The 18,482-nt window shown below is 41.6% G+C and overlaps 1 protein-coding gene across 1 annotated transcript; it reads right to left on the minus strand.

The window, feature by feature from the left end:
* Positions 1 to 1,223: 1,223 nt before the first annotated feature.
* Positions 1,224 to 18,343, minus strand: FMR1NB (FMR1 neighbor). The gene is made up of 6 exons (XM_073358394.2): positions 15,723 to 18,343; positions 13,807 to 13,920; positions 11,875 to 12,015; positions 8,206 to 8,302; positions 4,150 to 4,292; positions 1,224 to 3,319 (listed from the first exon to the last, which is right to left on the minus strand). The coding sequence occupies exons 1-6, from the start codon at positions 15,826 to 15,828 to the stop codon at positions 3,261 to 3,263; spliced, it is 660 nt and encodes a 219-aa protein (XP_073214495.2). The 5' UTR covers positions 15,829 to 18,343; the 3' UTR covers positions 1,224 to 3,260.
* Positions 18,344 to 18,482: the final 139 nt, after the last annotated feature.

Below are 18,482 nucleotides of genomic sequence, written 5' to 3' on the forward strand. Positions count from 1 at the left end.
TGGCCCATGACGGGTGAAGCTTTTGAAGCCATGAGGGAATACATTCATCTTGGCTGAGATGAGACAGCAGGAGCAATAGAGAATTTATGCAGACAATGTGCCATTTACAAGTTCTCCAGCATGTACCTCACTAATGTGACAACTCCACAAGTTGGGCTGTCACATCTTTTCCTTGCATTCCTAGTTAATGCACTCTACACCAGACTATAGTCAGACCAGGGAGAACAGAAGCCCAACTGTACCACGTTTCCATTCCTTGTAGTATCTGCCAGTGGCCTATATTTTTTGCTTCCATTCATTTGGGTATGGTGCTGCCAGACAGTTATTGTAGCCACACTGCTTGTTTGATGTTAAATAAAGTTATTTTATCAGCGTCTCTCGTTGTCAAGATGTTATGTGATACTGAAAGCAGCCGTACTGTCAATGATATGTAACCAAAAGGAATTTATTACTCTTCAGATCAAAATCATGGTGCACCAAATGAAAGCCTAACTTTCTCCAAAGCACAGCTCTCTATCCCATAATCAGCAGCAGCCACCAGGATATATTTGATCTGTCACATGCATATTTCAGCAATGACAGTGCCCCTAAGTTCATGGACAAGGAAATTCTTCTTTGTTTTAGTCTAAATGCATTTTGCCAGACATCACAATTCATGACAACAACATCTAGAACCAGCAAATACACCATACAGAAGTCAGCTCTAAAATGCAAACACTAGTCACGGTCATCCCCCTGCGCAACATCAAAAGCATCGCTGGCTCGTTTGTTTGCAAAATTAATACCTAAAGCAGCTCTGCCAAAGGTCCCTCACCTGGTACTGGCAGTAGGTGCAATATCAAGTTCTAAAGGGCCTGCATGTAGGTGTGCATAATCAGCAGCAAGGTCACTGATTGCACTGTCATTGCATTGCAGCAGGCTACTCTTCCTTACAATAAGCTACCCAAATGCATATGCCCCCTCACCCCATCCTCCCCCACAAACTATCTTCCACCTGCTGCCTCTGCAGTTAAAGTGGTTTCAGAGTAACAGCCGTGTTAGTCTGAAGTCGCAAAAAGAAAAGGAGTACTTGCGGCACCTTAGAGACTAACCAATTTATTTGAGCATAAGCTTTCGTGAGCTACAGCTCACTTCATCGGATGCATACTGTGGAAACTGCAGAAGACATCATATATACAGAGACCATGAAACAATACCTCCTCCCACCCTACTCTCCTGCTGGTAATAGCTTATCCAAAGTGACCACTCTCTTTACAATGTGTATGATAATCAAGGTGGGCCATTTCCAGCACAAATCCAGGTTCTCACCCCCCCCCCCCCCGTCTGTCACGACTGCTGTGATAATGGCACGATTTCAAGTCCAAGGACTCAACAGGTATGCAGTCTCCCAGAATCACAGTAAGGGCAGAGACCACATTAATAGTTATTCTCTGGCTCGTGAAGAGTGCCCCACGCTGTCCTCTCCTGAAAACAGCTGAGTTCTTCAAAATTCTGGCATTTTACGCACATCAAATGATGAAAATCTCCAAGAAATGGTTATGAGGGTCCACCAGTGCTTGCATCACCATGGAGCGGTAATCACTGATATTCCCATCTTCTTTGGGCTGACATGGCTGGCTCAGAATGGGCTCGGGGTTATTTCTCAATGTCACCTGCACAGTTTGGGCAACTTAAGTGTTCAAAACCCTCCAGTCACCTTAATCACACCTCCAGCAGCATTTGAAGTTTTGCCATGCACACCTCCAGCACAACACCCTGAACAATGAACTTCCCAACCCACAACTGGCGTCCAGTAAGCATCCAAGGTAGTCAGTTTCCACAGGGTGATCACCATGCTTATTTCCATTGTGATCAGAGTCCTCATTCTGGTGGCCTGGTGCTGTAATGTGGTGGAAAGTTCCTCAAACAGGCACAGAAATGTCTCCCATGCCTTGGAAATTCTGCAGTCAGTGCTACTCATTCCAAGTCCTAAGAACAACTTGTTCTACCAGTTAATGAGTCGTAGTCATGGCCTCAAAGTGTTGCTCTGCCTGGAACAGGCTAGCATGGGGCAGAGAGAGCAATGCCTGCATCCAAGAGCTGTAGCTTGAAGTCCATGAACCACTGATTTTGGTCTCTGATTGCCCACGTGCTCTACACTGTTGCCTTTGGAATTCCTTGGACAATCTGTGCTGAACTTTAAGGTCTTCAGTCACCAAATATGCTCACTTAGCAGAGAGCGAGCTCTGATCACCCCAGCCTGAGCTCCCTTTTCAGAATAAATTGCCCAAATGCCAGCAATTCTCCAAGAGTTAAGGGACTTCCTTCCACAAATCCTTTAGGATGTCAGAACACCGTGCATGACTTTCCAAAATTCAGTGCTTTAAGGAGCTCTGTCAGAATCCATTGGATAAGAACCCAAGTGACTGTGCAATTGCATCAACTGATTCGAGTGCTGCGTGTGGACACAGGCGAGAACTGCACCTGAAGTAGGGTGGCTTGTGCACTGCATCACAGCTACTCACACTGGCTCAATCACATCAGTTCAACTTCTAATAGCACAATTCACTAGGGTCGGCAAAGCTCCTGAGACACAGTGATTTAAGTGACCAGGCCACTGCTACCACTACTGGAGGTGAAATGTTAAGAAAAAATGTCAGACACAACAGAAGCTTGTTCCAACTATTACACTTGGACATCTAGCAATAACTGCCCCTCAGGATACACGGGGCTTAATTAATTAATTATGCTAGTCTGAAACCCAGGCCACATCAGCTAATTTGTCCTCCTAAATCTCCTGATTTCAGGGAAATTTTACATGTAGATTTTATACTTTCCAGTAAAGGATAGTGAATTTAGCTGGTTATGAAAGTGTAAACTGCTGGCATTATAATCACATACCTCCCACTTAATCAGAGGACTTTAACTGGGATGTCACTCTGGCAACAAATGTAGTGAATGGCAACCATCACTTCTAAATTTAACTGATCTCTTCTCTTCGTTGGAGCTCTTACTTGCCTTGCTCAGGGGTATTACAGTTCAGAGGACTCTACTATCTTACTAGTGGAGGACTAACACTGACTGAGGAACTGGCCCCAGTAGCGTAAGCCTGCTTAGCAATGACGGTGCTCCTCCCAGGAGATATTTAAATGAAATGGAGGTGGATAAGCTGATAAAGCTGTAAGTTTATCAAATATTAAGAATTTCTGGTGCAAAAACTCAGCATCAGTTATCACAAGATGTTGACACTAACAAAACACAACTTGTTTTCTGACATACACTCAGGTTACACTGGCATCCTTGTCTTGCCCAGGCTGTTCAAGATCAGCTGGCATTTTCTCTATAAAGGAAAAAGAAATACCAAACACAGTGTAAAGGCAGAGTTAGGGTAGTGTTTAAAATCTCCTTTGCTCTAAACTAATGCTCTTGCTTTCAGGTTTTATCATTGACTCATGGCTCTTTTCACGCCACTGTTAAATGTTACTTATTATGGGCCAGATTATGGTATCCTCACACAGTGGGAGCAGCGCTTTACTCCACCATCAGTCCCATTCATTTCAATGAGGCTACTTGTGAAGTAAAGTGCTCCTCCGTGCAAGATAGGGTGGCAGAATCTGACCCTAAAGGATCATGCAGAGACCACAGAGTTAAATCCTGCCCATCCTTCTCCATGCTGGCGTGGCAGGATAGGATTTATCAGGTCTTTGCAATGGATCCTCACCTCCTGTGAGCAGGTTAACCCGACTCTTTGGTTGGTTCCTCCATGCACCCAACACGAGAGTTTTTGCAGAGCTGGGGCTGACTGGGAGGAGAGAGGGGGCAGGGCCAGTGTATCCACCAGTGCACAGATGCACCTGAAGGAGCAGTGGGGGCTATTGCAAACTCAGGGCTGCAGTATTGGCCATGGTGAGACTCATTCTTCATCCTAGGGAAGAGGAAAGGATTTTTCCTTTTCACCATGCAGATCCCCTACTTCTCCCATGCCAAAAAATTGGGGTGATACCGAATAAATTGGGCCTGTTGGCATAGTTTATTGGTCTAGAGGCTGGCTGCCAGTGTTTATTACTATACAGTTAAGGAATAGGTACTAAGGCAACAACACTAACTGAAACACCGAGGTAATACTCTAACAATTAACAGTTTAGATTAACTTTTAAATCAAATCCCTACCTTTCTTCTTGCGCTTGTGGTCCTTAGCATCTTCTCTAAGTAAATCCAGTAAATAGCCACCAATGTTTTCACTCCTATCTGTTTGCTTCTGCACAATTTGCTCAACTTCTTTGTTTGCTCTGAGCAAAGGGTTGGCACACTTACTGCAACACATTAAAACTGCAACTGAAATTGAGTCCTATACAAAGGAGGAAAGATCACAAGACCTAGGGTGAAATCCTAACTGGCATTGACTTGAGTAGGGCCAGAATTTCAGCCCTAGAAGTTAAAGGAGTTTCAGGCAAGGAAAAGCACCCGGACAAAGGCTTTGCCATCTCTGAGGTTTTCTTCCAAGGCCTTCTCTGCTTTTTCACCATATATTCCACACCTCCTTCCCAGTCTTTTATAAAATCCATTTGCATCAACTACTTTAGTTATCATATCTTTGAACTAGAGATCGTCTATTTATTTTGCATAATTTTGAACCAGCTAGAACAATGTGAGTTCAGATGGTTCACTCAAATTTATTTAAATTAAATTATTATTTAAATTTAAATTAGGAGAGACTGAACAATGGAAGCGAAGAGGAAGAAAGCAAAAAAAAAATCTAATGAAAATGTAGATACTGTTGATCAAATCCTTGGTCCCATTAAATCTGTTTAAATGGCCATCTGGGATCCCCCTAGGGTAGATCACATGGCCAAGGAAACAACCATGGAATTGCACTCCAACAGTCCCTGGTTGCTGGAATGACCTGAGGGGCTGCCGTAGCCAGTGCGACTTTGACCAGTCCTGAGGATCTGGCCCTCTGGTGTTAGAATAGCATTTTGGTATTCTTCTATCCTTAACCCATAGCATAGGTTTCCCTTTTAGCTAAATTTAGTTTTGTATTTGATCACCCTTGATAAAACATGGATATTGCATGGGGGTGGGGGAGATTCTCAACCTGGAGCTACTTTTGGGAATTACCAAAGATAGTTCATGCGATTTGCAAAATTACGAACTCCATGAGGCTCAACCATCCCCAGTGTCAATCAATGATTCTAGTACGGCAAATATGGCCAGCAAGTTCTTGCATAGCTACAAAACACCAAACCCTATCTTACAGCACCCCTTTAGGAATTCTGAAGTATGAAATGAAAGGTGCTCAATAAAGATCTATACCAGTAGGACTCAGCTGTAGACTATCCATGTATTTTTCAAGTATCTGCCCAGTAGGTCACCTTTCCCACTTATCCTGGCAGGAGGTGGGACGGGTAAGCCAGAAGAGGAAACACCAGGGCTATGAAAGAGAGAAGCTCAGATACCATGGTGATGGGCATGGTACAAGAACCAGAACTCAAGGAAAGGAAAAATTATGTGAAATGGGGATGGGAACATCAAAAAAAGCCCAGGAGAGGGACAACAGAATAGAAAGGAAAAGGTAGGGGAGAAATAACAGAAGTGTATCCTGTGTAGCTCAAATTTCCCACATGACAGAAGGCAGAGAGAGAGAGAGACCATTAGTGAGGAAGTATGAAGAACAAAAACCCATTGACTGTAGTGACTAATTATAGCATTGACTAGAATGAGGCATACTGCGGGTCGGAGCTCGGCAAGTACTTTAGCTATCCAAGTGCTGGGGCATCTCCTGAGTAGACAACCAATCATTTCTAACTATGCCCAAGCGTATGGTGATCTGGAGATGTGTCTAGAACTAGGAAGACAACCAGAAAATTGGTGACCTGAGCTAGAACTGGACCAGAGGTGAAGGCTAGAGTACATATAAAGAAATCCCGCCCCACCCTTCTGCCTGTAGATGTGGAGGTCCCTAGATACAGAACTGGTGCAAGTGCTGCTGTGCAAAATGGCATAATTCGTGGCAGCTGATGAGGAGCTCAACTCTGCAGAAGCTCTCTACGTAATCTTTTATTGGGAGGTTTGAGGCAGGCCTAGGAGAAGCCTGGTGTTTCTGGTGAATCCACGGCCCGATGCTCCAAGAGTTTTGCCAGCCATCACGGAAGCCAATTTTTTGTAGCTCTAGAACGTAATTATAACTCCCACCCCACCAGCTACATTACAAACAACATTAATGTTGCATGCAGGACTCCACTGTCAACTGTTCTGCCATGTCTCTGGGATGCTGATGCAGCCATCAGAAATTCCTCCCAGATACCAAGGTATGGCCCATTAGAAGAATGTTTGTCAAGGCCCCCTCCTCTATCAGCAGCCTTCTTAAACTACCAAAACTCTATCAAAGTTACTACATTATAGGTTTGCTTCTTTCCTAGAATTCCAATATATGATGCTGAAAATAAAAACTATTTAGCATCTGGTTAATCACCAGATTACAAAAGCCCTCTTAGCAAAAGAGCACTATTCCTAGTTAAACTGTGTAATGAAAAAACCACAAAAATGAGCATTTAAACTTTAACGCGAGTTCTCTCAAAAAGAACAAACATTAATTCATTTTCAAGCAATTTTTTGAAGATCATTTTATGCTAATTTTTCGCCTCCTGGTTCCAGAGACACCGACAGCACAGTGTAGCTCTCTGCATTCTGAACATCAGCTGTTGAGCATAGTGTAAGTTGTAATGTAGCAATTGGCACAGCAGGATTTGTCTAAATGTGGAACTCTCCAGCAAATAGCCATCTGGCAAGCCGCAGCATTAGCGGGAGTGTGTGTATGCATGCCCACACACAGCCTCCTGTTATCTTTTCAGTACAGCAAATTGCACACTTGGAAAACATTCTTAAGAAAAAAAAAAGGCAGTTCTGGCACCTTAACTGAGCTATACGTGTTATATGAAGTATTATCCATTCAATATGAATGTCCACCTTAGGCGAATAAATCTTTCCCCATTACCATAACAGCATATATATTCCGAACGGCACCATAATATCAATATTGTAAACCGTTTGCATAACATTCACTTAATGTTTCATACATTCCTGATTCACAGTTGCATGTCACTACCTGTGCAAAAGCCATTTTTCTACCTTAAATAACTTCACCATTTTGCAGAACTGTCCTCTAAGATTGAGGTGAAAGAAAAGGTTTTGCCCTCCCTCTACCGGTGAGGAGAGATGGCGCAAATATGGAGCTGTTTTCTTGTTTCCTTCCACTTACCCTTATATTACAAAGAACGATCAATCGCTCTTATCACTGGGGGAATATTTCCCCTCCCCTCGCTTTCACTGCTGTTTCTGAGTTTTCTCTGGATCTAGGATACCTGCTAGTGGACACCATGGTGAACCACCATCTAGACACCAGCCCATGTTGGGTTGGGCAAATGTTGGGTTGGGCAAGAGCTGGGTGGGTTACCAGGGCTGCTATTCATGTCCTCACCCCAGCTGCTGCACTGCAGCTTCCCCTGTAAATAACTGAGACACTGCCAGACTAAGACCCAGATTGGCAAAATTATTTAGGCACTTAACTCCATTGATTTCCATGGAAGTTAGGTGCCTACGGATCTTTGTGAATCTGGCCCAAAGTGGTCATGTGGTTTGTTCTACTTCTTGTTTGTCAGCTTTGCGTTCATGAATTGTACTTGTTGGTGCCCTTTTACTCTGGGTTAGGGGAGGATAATGGGGGAAATAACACAAGAATGGCCATACTGGGTGAGACCAAAGGTCCATCTAGCCCAGAATCCTGTCTTCCAACAGTTGCCAATGCCAGGTGCCCCAGAGGGAATGAACAGTACAGGTAATCATCAAATGATCCATCCCCGTCGCCCATTCCCAGCTTCCGGCAAACAGAAATTCTGGCAAATTTCTTTTAATGGTTAAAACAATGGGGTACTGGGAAGGGCCTAGGTGGGTCGCTCCCCACTCACTCCCAGCCCTGCATGTGTCCCAGAAGCACTCCCCTTGCCGTGCTCTCACTTCTGCTGGGCCAGAACTTTTTCCAAGTCAAATTGTTTTTACTTTTTACGGGGGGTTTTAAAGTAAAACTTTTTTTTTTATGTTTATACAATAGACTTGACTGCTTTCTGCCCTCTTCCCCCTTAATGGCTTTAAACAAGTCTACAGTCCACACTTCCAAGTTACTGCGGTAGTGTGATATGTGTTTAGATCAGTGTCACAATATTTTCTTACCTTCCCTGTAAATATGTACAGCAGAAAAATGGCAGACACCCCAAAATAATCATTCCTCCTATTCCAAGTGCAAACAGTCGCAGTGTCAGCTGAAGTCCTGTTGGTTCAATAGAAGTATATATTAATTATGTGTGATCTAGAGAGCTAGATTCAAGCATACTTGACTGATGCAATTGAGAAAACAACATCTAAGAAAACCAGATGTGTTTAACTAGTCCTGTTATGTGAGCAAAATAAGCAGATGTTAGAAATGAGTCCAGATTAAAAAGATCAAATCTGGAATCTGATCTGAATCCAAACATCACAGATATTTGATAGGTTCAGAGGGAAGCCTCAGTTTTTTAGAAGTAACTTTTGATTATGTATGCCTAGAGCCTAAAAATGAGGCTCCTCTAAAGGTATTTCAAATTGGGCACCCCAAAAATTAAGACACATAAAATCACCAGCCAGTCATGAAAATTTAGGCTGCTGTTCCAGTTCAGAACCACCTCCAGAGGTGCTGGAACAATTTTTATAGTAGGGCTGCTGAGAGCCATTGAATCAAGCTGTAAACTCTGCATATAATGGAAACCACTTCAAGCCAGAGTGTGCAGCAGCACCCCCAGGACCCTTAGTTCCAGCACCTCTGGCCATCTCTGCTAGAAATGACCTTTCACTGTTGCAGTATTGATGTCTCTAGCTCAGTAGTTCTCAAACTTTTGCACTGGTGACCCCCTTTCACATAGCAAACCTCTGAGTGCGCCCCCCCCTTATAAAATTAAAAACTTTTAAAAATATTTAACACTATTATAAATGCTGGATGCAAAGCGGGATTTGAGGTGGAGGCTGACAGCTTGCAACGCCCTGAAGGGTCCCGACCCCCAAGCCCCAGCTTTTGCAACATTTTCTTAAGGCCTGAGCCTGTTCCCATTAAAGTCAACAGCAAAACTCCCAAGATCAAGCCCTTGAGTCCCCTACAGAAATGTGAGTGCCCTGAGTCTAATGTCTGTTAAGTGCTTGCCTTTTGTTAACAGATTGATCTCTGCAGTTATGATGCACACAGCATGTGTTTCCAGGGCCATAAGTGTGTGTGTTTTCTTTGGACATGTGTTTTACACCCTGGAGTATTCACAGAGCCAATGAATTTACAACTAGGTAACTAGGTAAAATATTAGGCCCTTGATGCTTACCTCCAAACAATAAAAGCTTAAATTAAATGAGGAATCAAGCAGTTGCTGCTAAATAAGCATATTTAATGTTAATGTTCATTTCCGTGCATGTCCTGGAACTGAAGTAGAGAGCTGTAATTCACTGTATATCTTTTGTCTCCACTATGGCGACCGGTCTTTTTACATATAACATAGCCAAATCGTAGACTGAATATTATTAAAGACTTTATGACTGAGTCATGCCTCTCACTAATTTACAGATGCTGGTAGCTTGACTCACACTGAATAGTACCTTACTCTGTGAATAGTTCCCCCTCAAGCCAGTGGAATCACTCCTGGAATAAGATGGTACTAAACTGGAGTAAAGATATCAGAATGTGATCTTACTTTGGTTTGTTGTTTCCATTATTAGTGCTGTGTGCTCAAATAAATGGAAACTGAATTAACTTATGAATATTTCTTTGGGATTTCATGGAAATATGAGGCCAGATCTTCATAACAATACAGACACCCCCACTAAGGAAGACATCATTCAATCCATCAAATCCTTAAAAAATGGGAAAGCTCCTGGCAAGGATAACTAGCATGCAGAATTGTTCAAGGTAAATCCTGAGTTAGCCGCATCTATCCTGGCCCCTCTATTCACCTCAGTCTGGGAAAGGGAAAAAGTGCCAGGTGAGTGGACCAATGGGATTATCGTGAAGATAAAGAAAGGAACTCTCAGTGATTGAAATAACTGGCATATCATCACACTTTTATCTGTGCCAAGCAAAATATTGTGCAAGATCATAGTCCAGCGTATATCAGAGGCAATCAATAGCGTTCTCAGAAAAGAGCAAGCCAGTTTTTGGAAAGGGTGTGTGTGGATGCACAGAGCAGATCTTCACTCTACAAAACAATAGGACAATGCTTAGAATGGCAATGACAACTCTACATAAATTTCATAGACTTTGAGAAGGCTTTTGATAGCATTCACAGGACCAGGCTATGGTGCATTCTGTGGGCATATGGAATTCCTCTCTATATAATCAACATTATTAAAAGCTTCTATTCCAACATGCAGTGTTGATCACAGCAAGCTCAGTTTTGAAGTCAACTGGGTAATGTGGCGTACAACAGAAGACGTGCCAAAAGGCATTAAATGGACACCCTTCTCATCGCTTGAAGATCTGGACTTCGCAGATGATCTCACTCTCCTATCACATACTCAACACCACATACAAGAAAAAACAACTCAACTCAATGCATTCAGCCAGCAAATTGGACTGAAAATCAACTGCAAAAAGACAGATGATTTGACCTTTAATATTGCCTAACCATCACCAGTACGGATAGAGGATTATGTTCTCACCAATGCAGAAACATTCACATATTTGGCAGCACCATCTGCCAGGACAGCAGAACAAGTCAGGACAGCCGAAACAGAATCAGTAAAGCCAGGAACACCTTCAGGAGCTTAAATACAGTCTGGAAATCATCAAAATACAACACCAAAACCAAATTCAAGATTTATCATAGCTATGTACTTTCAGCACTACTTTAGAGAGCAGAATGCTTGGGCATGAAAAAGTATGACACGTCCAAACTGTCTTCATTCCATACAACCTGCCTCAGAAAAATCCTCTGTATCTTTTGGCCCAGAACAATCTCAAATGAAGATCTATTGACACAGTGCAGCCAACAAGATATGAGCAGCATCATTGCCAGGAGGCACTGGAGATGGATTGGCCATGTGCTTCGGATGGAAACTGATTCCCTCACCAGAGTAGCAAGAAGATGGAAACCTGAAGGCAAGCAAAAATGAGACCGCCCGAACACAACATGGCAAAGAGCTGTGGAAGCCGAGCTGAAAAACCTGGGGCACAGCTGAGGAACTATTGAAAGACTTGCCAGAAAAAGACAGGAGTGGAGGAGTTTCATCACTGGCCTAAATGCCAGTGGCGTAATGGGAACATGGTGATGGTCTTCAGCTCACATAAATTGGTGTAGCAGCATTCAAGTCAATGGAGATATGCTAGTTTATATGAGCTGTAAAGTCTGGCCCACCTCAACTAGAAATTACCTTCCATTGTAATATTGATGTCTAACTTTTTCAGAGTTTTCTTAGGGCTTGATCCTGTTCCCACTGAAGTCAATGGCAAATCTCCCAGAACCACTCTAGTCTAGTATCTTGTCTTTGACAGTGCCCTGGATATAAACCCATATCCATTAGGGTTGTCAATTAATCGCAATTAACTCACACAATTAGCTCAAAAAATTAATCATGATTAATTGCAGTTTTAATGACACTGTTAAACAACAGAATAGCAAGTGAAATTTATTCAATATTTTGGATTTTTTCTACATTTTCTACATGATCTGACCCCTTTATTACATTATATGCAACCAGGACAACAAGCTATAGCTTACCTGTCAGAGTGGTACACTGAAAAGTTAGGGTAATAAACAGAAGAACACAGAATCTGAGCCGATGATGCATTTGGCTAAGAGAATTCTGCAACAATTCACAGGACTAACTTACTGTCTTTGAGTGGAGAAAAGCACTTCAGCTGACTGCTTTTTTTGGAAGAGTGACAACACCTATTTTTCAGACAAGTAGTCTTGTTAATATTCTCTCCTGCTTGGCAAGCAACTACTGTTTGATCTTCTTTGGGCCGACAAGCTTTCAAAAATTAAATAAAGCATGATGTTTCAGTTCTCAGAACAAATCTCAATCAAATAATTACATAATTATAATTTTATTCAATAATTATACAGTTGTATATTTTATAATATTATGATAATTATATATATTCAGCATGTTTTCATGGGGAACACATTCAAGGGAATGGTATAATCAATTTTTGGATATGGAACAATCACTCCATATTAGATTATAAACTTCTTAGGGGCAGGTATCATCTCTTATGTATTTGTACAGCACCTAGCACATTGGGGTCCTGGCCCATGATTAGGATGCCTAGGCGCTGTGGTGATAATAAATAAAATAAAATAAAATAAAATAAAATATATAAATAAAACAACAACAACTAAAGCTCAAAGGAAGCTTCGATCATATAACCTAAGACACCTTGAAAGAACTGTTGATGTTTTAGGAACAGAAACCTTAATATATTTAAGTATAATCTAAATCGCACAGTGTCATGTGCTTCTAATTTTTAAAGTTTTAAAAAATAACTAGAAAAGGAGATTTAGCTTTCTGAGCAGAGATCTGCTCATAAAGAAAATGCAACACAAAAACCCTCATAAGTTTTCATTCTAGTACATGGTTTTCTGAAAGACCGACCACACGGTATGCTGCAGCTACCTATATATCTCTTTGCCTGATACTTAATGGTATGCACCTACTGGGAAGTCATTTTCAGCCAGCAGGGACAAAAAACCTAAGAAAATATCATCCAGATGGCTACAGTACGTTTGAAATATATTTAAAATTTGCTGTTTAATACCTAATTTTTTCAGAAACTCTGTATAAAGGTCTAAATGTATAAAATATTTATGAATAATTGGACATCTCCAACATGTTATGTGCAATTTACTTTTCAGTAAAACGGGTATTTGCAGTGTTCAAGAAAGTAACTGTATTTCCCAAACAAAGCATATGTACTTTCACATAAAAGACTTAGATACAAATATGAACATTAGAAATTATTAAACGGGGCGTGGGGAGAACAGGGCATTCAGTAAAACTACGACTACGTATCTTCCCTTGTCAGGCACTTACACAGCAATTGTGGGACATCATATAGATCCTGCTAAATTCACTTTTATTGCATCCTTGATCCTGTACCCATTGAAGTAAATGGCCAGTTCCGTTAAGTAATACAGGATCAGGTATTTAAATCAGTTACTCTGTTATGTCTATGGGGCTAGATCTTCAGCTGGTATAAATTGGTGTAGCGCCAATGACTTTCAGTGAGGTTATGCAGATTGACACCAGTTGAGGATCTGCATACCTATAGTGCTGCCCATAACGGTTTCCCTTTTCCTTATTGCTCTCAGATCTCATTAGGGAACTACTCTTGCAGTCCTTGAACATCTGAAAGTCCCATATTGAAATCAAAGGAGCACTGGGTGAGTGAAGACTTTTAGCATCAAGTATCATGTGGTCAATGTCTACAGCAATATTTATGGACAAATCACATCAACTACTTCCTTTCATGCACTGCTTTGCAAGTGTCCAGTGTTACATGGCATGAATATAACACTGCGAACATGTCTATAACATGTCATTAGAGTGAAGGACCTTACAGCAGGCAATAATCATGCAACAATGAAAGCAAATCTATGTTCCAAATGTAGATATAATGTCACATGGCTATAATGCCACTTCTAATAGAACCTGCTAAATGACATTGTAACAAGATTTTACCGATTGGGTTGAATGTTTCAAATACGTTGAATGCACGGAAAAAAAAAAAGAATACAATACAATGATCACAGCAACACTTACTCCCAGGATTGAAGAAATTTAATAGAGCTTCCGATATATCTTCTAGCTTCGTTTTAGGTTTGTTGGGTGCCACTTCACTTCTTTTTACAACATCCTGAAGTGGTGAAGCAAAACCTGAAAGCTCATAATGATTAGCTCATTACTACCAATATATACATAATTAATTACATGCAATGACATTTTCATACTGATTATCTTTTATTACAAAGGCATTTATAGTCATTATGAATTGTGCCTACTGATAGCTAGCAGGGTTAAGTATAAATGTCTTTTTTGGCTCTATTCAATTATATTACTTTAATTTGCTTCATGAAGCAAGATGAACAAAGAACTATCGCTTTGTATAATTTAAATTATACTAAAGAACACTTTCCATCAGAAATTGTCAAGATCTAAAGCATTACTGTTCATACACAAGCTGTAGATTACTTAAAACCTGCACCATATAACAGTAGATGTATTTCCTTTTCATTATTTATATAATAGCAGCCCTTTAAGGTCTCATCTGAGATCAGAATCTCATTGTACACTGTACCAACAACCATAAGAACCAGTCTCTGCCCCACAGAGGTCAAACTTAATAGCCATGTCTATACTTAGGTCTAGCTCGACACTGCTGCAATCGATGCAGCGGTGTCGATTTAGAGGGTCTGATGAGGACCTGCTAAGCTGATGGCAGAGCACTCTCCTGTTGACTTCTGCACTCCAACTCCCCAAGAAGCATAAGGTAAGTTGGCAGGAACGCATCTCCCATTGACACAGTGCAGTGTAGACACCTAAGTCTACCTAAGTTATGTCGATGTCAGTTACGTAACTTACGTAACTGAAGTAGCGTAACTAAGGTCGACTTACAGCTGTAGTGTAGACCAGCCCAAAGGTAGGGGAAAGGAAGTATCATCACTATCCATATTTGGCAAGCGGTGAAATGAAGCAGAGAGAGATTGCCAAGGCCGCACAGGAAATCTGTGGCAAAGGCAGGGGTTGAATCCAGACTGCCTATGTCTCAGGCCAGTGTCTTAACCACAAGACAATCCTCTTTCTTGGTACAACAAAGATAATAATTGAAAATGAAGAAATTCATTACACAATACCACTGAGGCAATATCAACAGATGGATTAAAAGGAGAGGTGGTGAAACCTGAGAGCAAAATGTAATGAATCACCAGGACTCATGAGTCAACACAAGGCTGAGTTCCAGCATCTCATAGCTGAGATATTAGTGGCAGATATTGCGGAAATGTTGGTTGGCTAGCAGTCATCTTACTTTTCAATAAAATTTGTGGCCATTTCTTGGAAAAACTGTGAAATTACACGTTCCCCTCCAGAGGCTAGGCCATATAAGAGAATAAGATCCTACTATTGCTATCAGCTTATGGAGTTACTCCTGTAATCAAGTGGCAGGGGCAACTGATTATACTGCTGATGAACCTGGTCGAGCCCAGGTTTCCCCTTCTTATGGAGAACAATCCAAGCCTATTAAAGGAACATGCATGTGGCTCCATACTAAGAACAGAGAGCTACGAAGCTGCAACTACCCTGCACACAAATAGATCCCTGCACGGTTGAAAAATTTATATCTGTATCTGATCCGCAAAAATGATCCACAGATATTGAAGATTTGCAGGGCTCTAGACTTAAAATCTGGATCTGCATCCGTTAAAATGGTCTGTGGATATCTGTATTTACATCCATAGCTGTGGATATAAAGCAGATATCTGCAGATTGGCAGGACTCTATGCACAAACACAGCTTGTACTATGGAGATTCTGAGTGTGTGCATCCATGGCTGGATGTAAACTCTCCCTAGACTATTAGGAGTTGAAGGTGATTAAAAAGTAATTTCCCCTCATGTTAGAGCAACGGACTCTTCCAGATGTGTCTGAACCCTTTCAATATCACTCCTGAAAAGTACTCACAGCGGAGCAACCAATGGCTCTTCCTCTCCCTGCAGGCAAAGTGTGCTGCATTTGTGGTGTGACATCCCGAAGAGCAAAGGGTCAAATGTGAGCGTGGATCCCTCATGTGTGCATTGTTCTGTTATGCGTGTTTGACAATACAGGGTGTGCTTCTACTCATAGCACCCATTGCCTGACAACTTGGCTTGCCATAAGTCCCCTTAAGCCTTCCGTGCTATCATTGTACAGGGCCCAAATACGTCACTTAACAGGCTTTCTGGCTCTCCTGATTTCACCCTTTGACAGGCTGAGTCAGATTGTCAAATGGGATCACTCTAATTATTTCTTTATGGCAGAAAAATCTATAAAAAAGGTAAAAAAGAATAAAATTCAATACCTGGTAGAAGACAACAGACAGCTGTTTCCCATCTAAAGCCTGGACAGACAGGCAAAAGAGATGGGCTACAATTTGGGGAGAGAAATATTTTTTTAAAATTTAACATAAATCAATCTGCAGCATCCTGTGCAATTTGAAACACTGGAATTTCTATAGCACTTGGCGTACTGCAGCCAAAAATAACGTTGATGAGACAATAGCTTACTTTCCCAATAGTAAAATTACTTGCTACTTCTATTAAAATACTTTTTGCAGTACTCACTTGGACAGATGCTAGGAGACATCACCAAAATCACACAGTTCCCCCAAAAGTGAGTACCAGTCACCATTTGCATCATTACTGCAACAAATCAGAGTTATACGTGCATTTAAGTCACCATAACTCAAAAGCCTTTCTGGATTTTTCCTTTTTGTAGGTTTGTAAAAATGCAACATAGGAAGTTGGACAGAGCCACAGTAGAAGGAACTGTATCTTCCTCCATTAAAGAAACAAAGAAACAAACGAAGCACTTCCAAAATGTGATGGTCAGGGGTTTTCAAAAGTGACTAGAGATTTGGGGTATCTGAAATTTTGGGTGTTTAATGTGAGACACCTTAAAAGGGGACTGATTTTCAGAGGGAGGGCAGGGCATTCAGCACTTTTTTTTTTTTTTTTTTTTTAAGAGACTCCCCGTTTGAGGGAATCTCAGGGTGGATGTCTAAAACTGAGATAAACCCAATCTCTAGTCATCTTTAAAAATCTTCCCTCAGAGTGTTAGTCCAGGTTAAGAGGCCAAGATTGAAAAAGCAAAGCCTTTGGGTCTTGAGATTCTAGTCATCGCTCAGCCAGTTAAGTTCTTCATCCTTCCAAGCTTGGTCAATAGAGATCCTGTCAGAGTATGAAGGGCTTTTGGATGAAGGCATTACAACAGAGGCCCTGTCCATCCTGCCTAGTCACAAAAGGTCTCATGGCACTTTAACAGTTGGTTTGACCTGGTATCTTCAGACAACATTTTCCCTCCCCACTACTCTGCAGGATGCTGCGCAACATTGATCTGGCTGTTAACTTATTTTCTCCCCTGCTGATGACTCTCTCTTCAACTGTCATACAGATTAAGCTTTTAAAGCATGCTGGGATCCTGAGGATGAAAGGCTCATCATGATTATTTGTATTGTGGTAAAACCTAGGCGTTCCAATTGAGGGGATCAGGACACCATTGTGCAAGGTGTTGGACAAACGGATATAAAAGTAAGATGGCATTTTATTCATAGTCCCCTTAAAATGGTTTTCTTTTGAGTGATCAAGGAAACCCAGTGAGACGCTGCTAAAGGAGGAGAAAAACACTTGTGCAGTGGGATGGATTAATATTGTAGAATACTATAGAAAAGGATTGGTGTCAGAGAACAGGAACAAAGAGCCAGAAGACACTGGAGGAAAATTCCTGATTTCCCTGCTCCAGACACATCTCTGCTATCTACCTTCGCCGCAGTCATAGCAGAAACAGGCAGATGTGGGATGTTATGTCTCAGCCAAGGAGTCCCTTGTGCAGGTATAATCACTGCAAAGCTGTCCGGGGCAGGAGAGGAAGGATAGTAAGGCAGCAATGTCCATGACAATAGGAACCTCTGTTACCAATGGGATAGGTCACAATAGAGAATACACAGGTGATAGCAGTGCGCCAGAGTCTTTTGTCAGAGATCTGGGGGAAAGGGAGAAGTCAAGTCAGATGCAGGATAGGGAATTTTATTCCCCGAAGAAGCCAGTACCAACTGGAACAGCATAAGTTATTGCCTAATAACTTAGACTGCTCCTGTCCTTGTGCTAGACCTAGAGGTACAGGCCTTATTTCCCACCCACCCCCAACACCGACATGGGAAACAGCAGGACATAATTTGTTTCAACTTCATTGTAAAGAGACTATATCTGAGCACTCCCAAACTCATGTATCAGTGGAGAATTGAGAGATGACTTAACAGATCTGAGTGAATTGAACTAAAACACAAATCCTTCTCTATTTTCTGAAGCCGTTTGACTAAAAGTGCCTTTCTGGAGCCTTTAAGATTTTAGGAGTTTCACCTTGGGCTGCAGGATTACGGAAATCTGTGTTTACCTGAAAACTTCCTTTGTGTAATAAGGTCCACAGATCATTTACAATAGGTACTGCAGCCTGGAGGCAGCTGCACCTGTCAGTCGCTGAGCAGTGAATGCCCAAAGCTCCTGAAGTTCCCTTCAGTTGAGAAAACTTCCATGGTCAGGAGTACTTGTGGCACCTTAGAGACTAACCAATTTATTTGAGCAGAGCTTTCGTGAGCTACAAAGTGAGCTGTAGCTCACGACAGCTCTGCTCAAATAAATTGGTTAGTCTCTAAGGTGCCACAAGTACTCCTTTTCTTTTTGCGAATAC

Source organism: Lepidochelys kempii, chromosome 9 (genome assembly GCF_965140285.1).
Source record: "Lepidochelys kempii isolate rLepKem1 chromosome 9, rLepKem1.hap1, whole genome shotgun sequence".
NCBI lineage: Eukaryota > Metazoa > Chordata > Testudines > Cheloniidae > Lepidochelys > Lepidochelys kempii.

Bases quoted from the DNA above. Each gene is read 5' to 3' on its own strand.
- FMR1NB (XM_073358394.2), bottom strand. From the start codon at position 15,828: ATGAGGGATCCACGCTCACATTTGACCCTTTGCTCTTCGGGATGTCAC. The intron at 4,293-8,205 runs GTAAGAAAATAT...AATGTGTTGCAG, and splicing joins TGTACATATTTACAGGGAAG to TAAGTGTGCCAACCCTTTGC. The intron at 3,320-4,149 runs GTAGGGATTTGA...TTTCCTTTATAG, and splicing joins CCACAAGCGCAAGAAGAAAG to AGAAAATGCCAGCTGATCTT.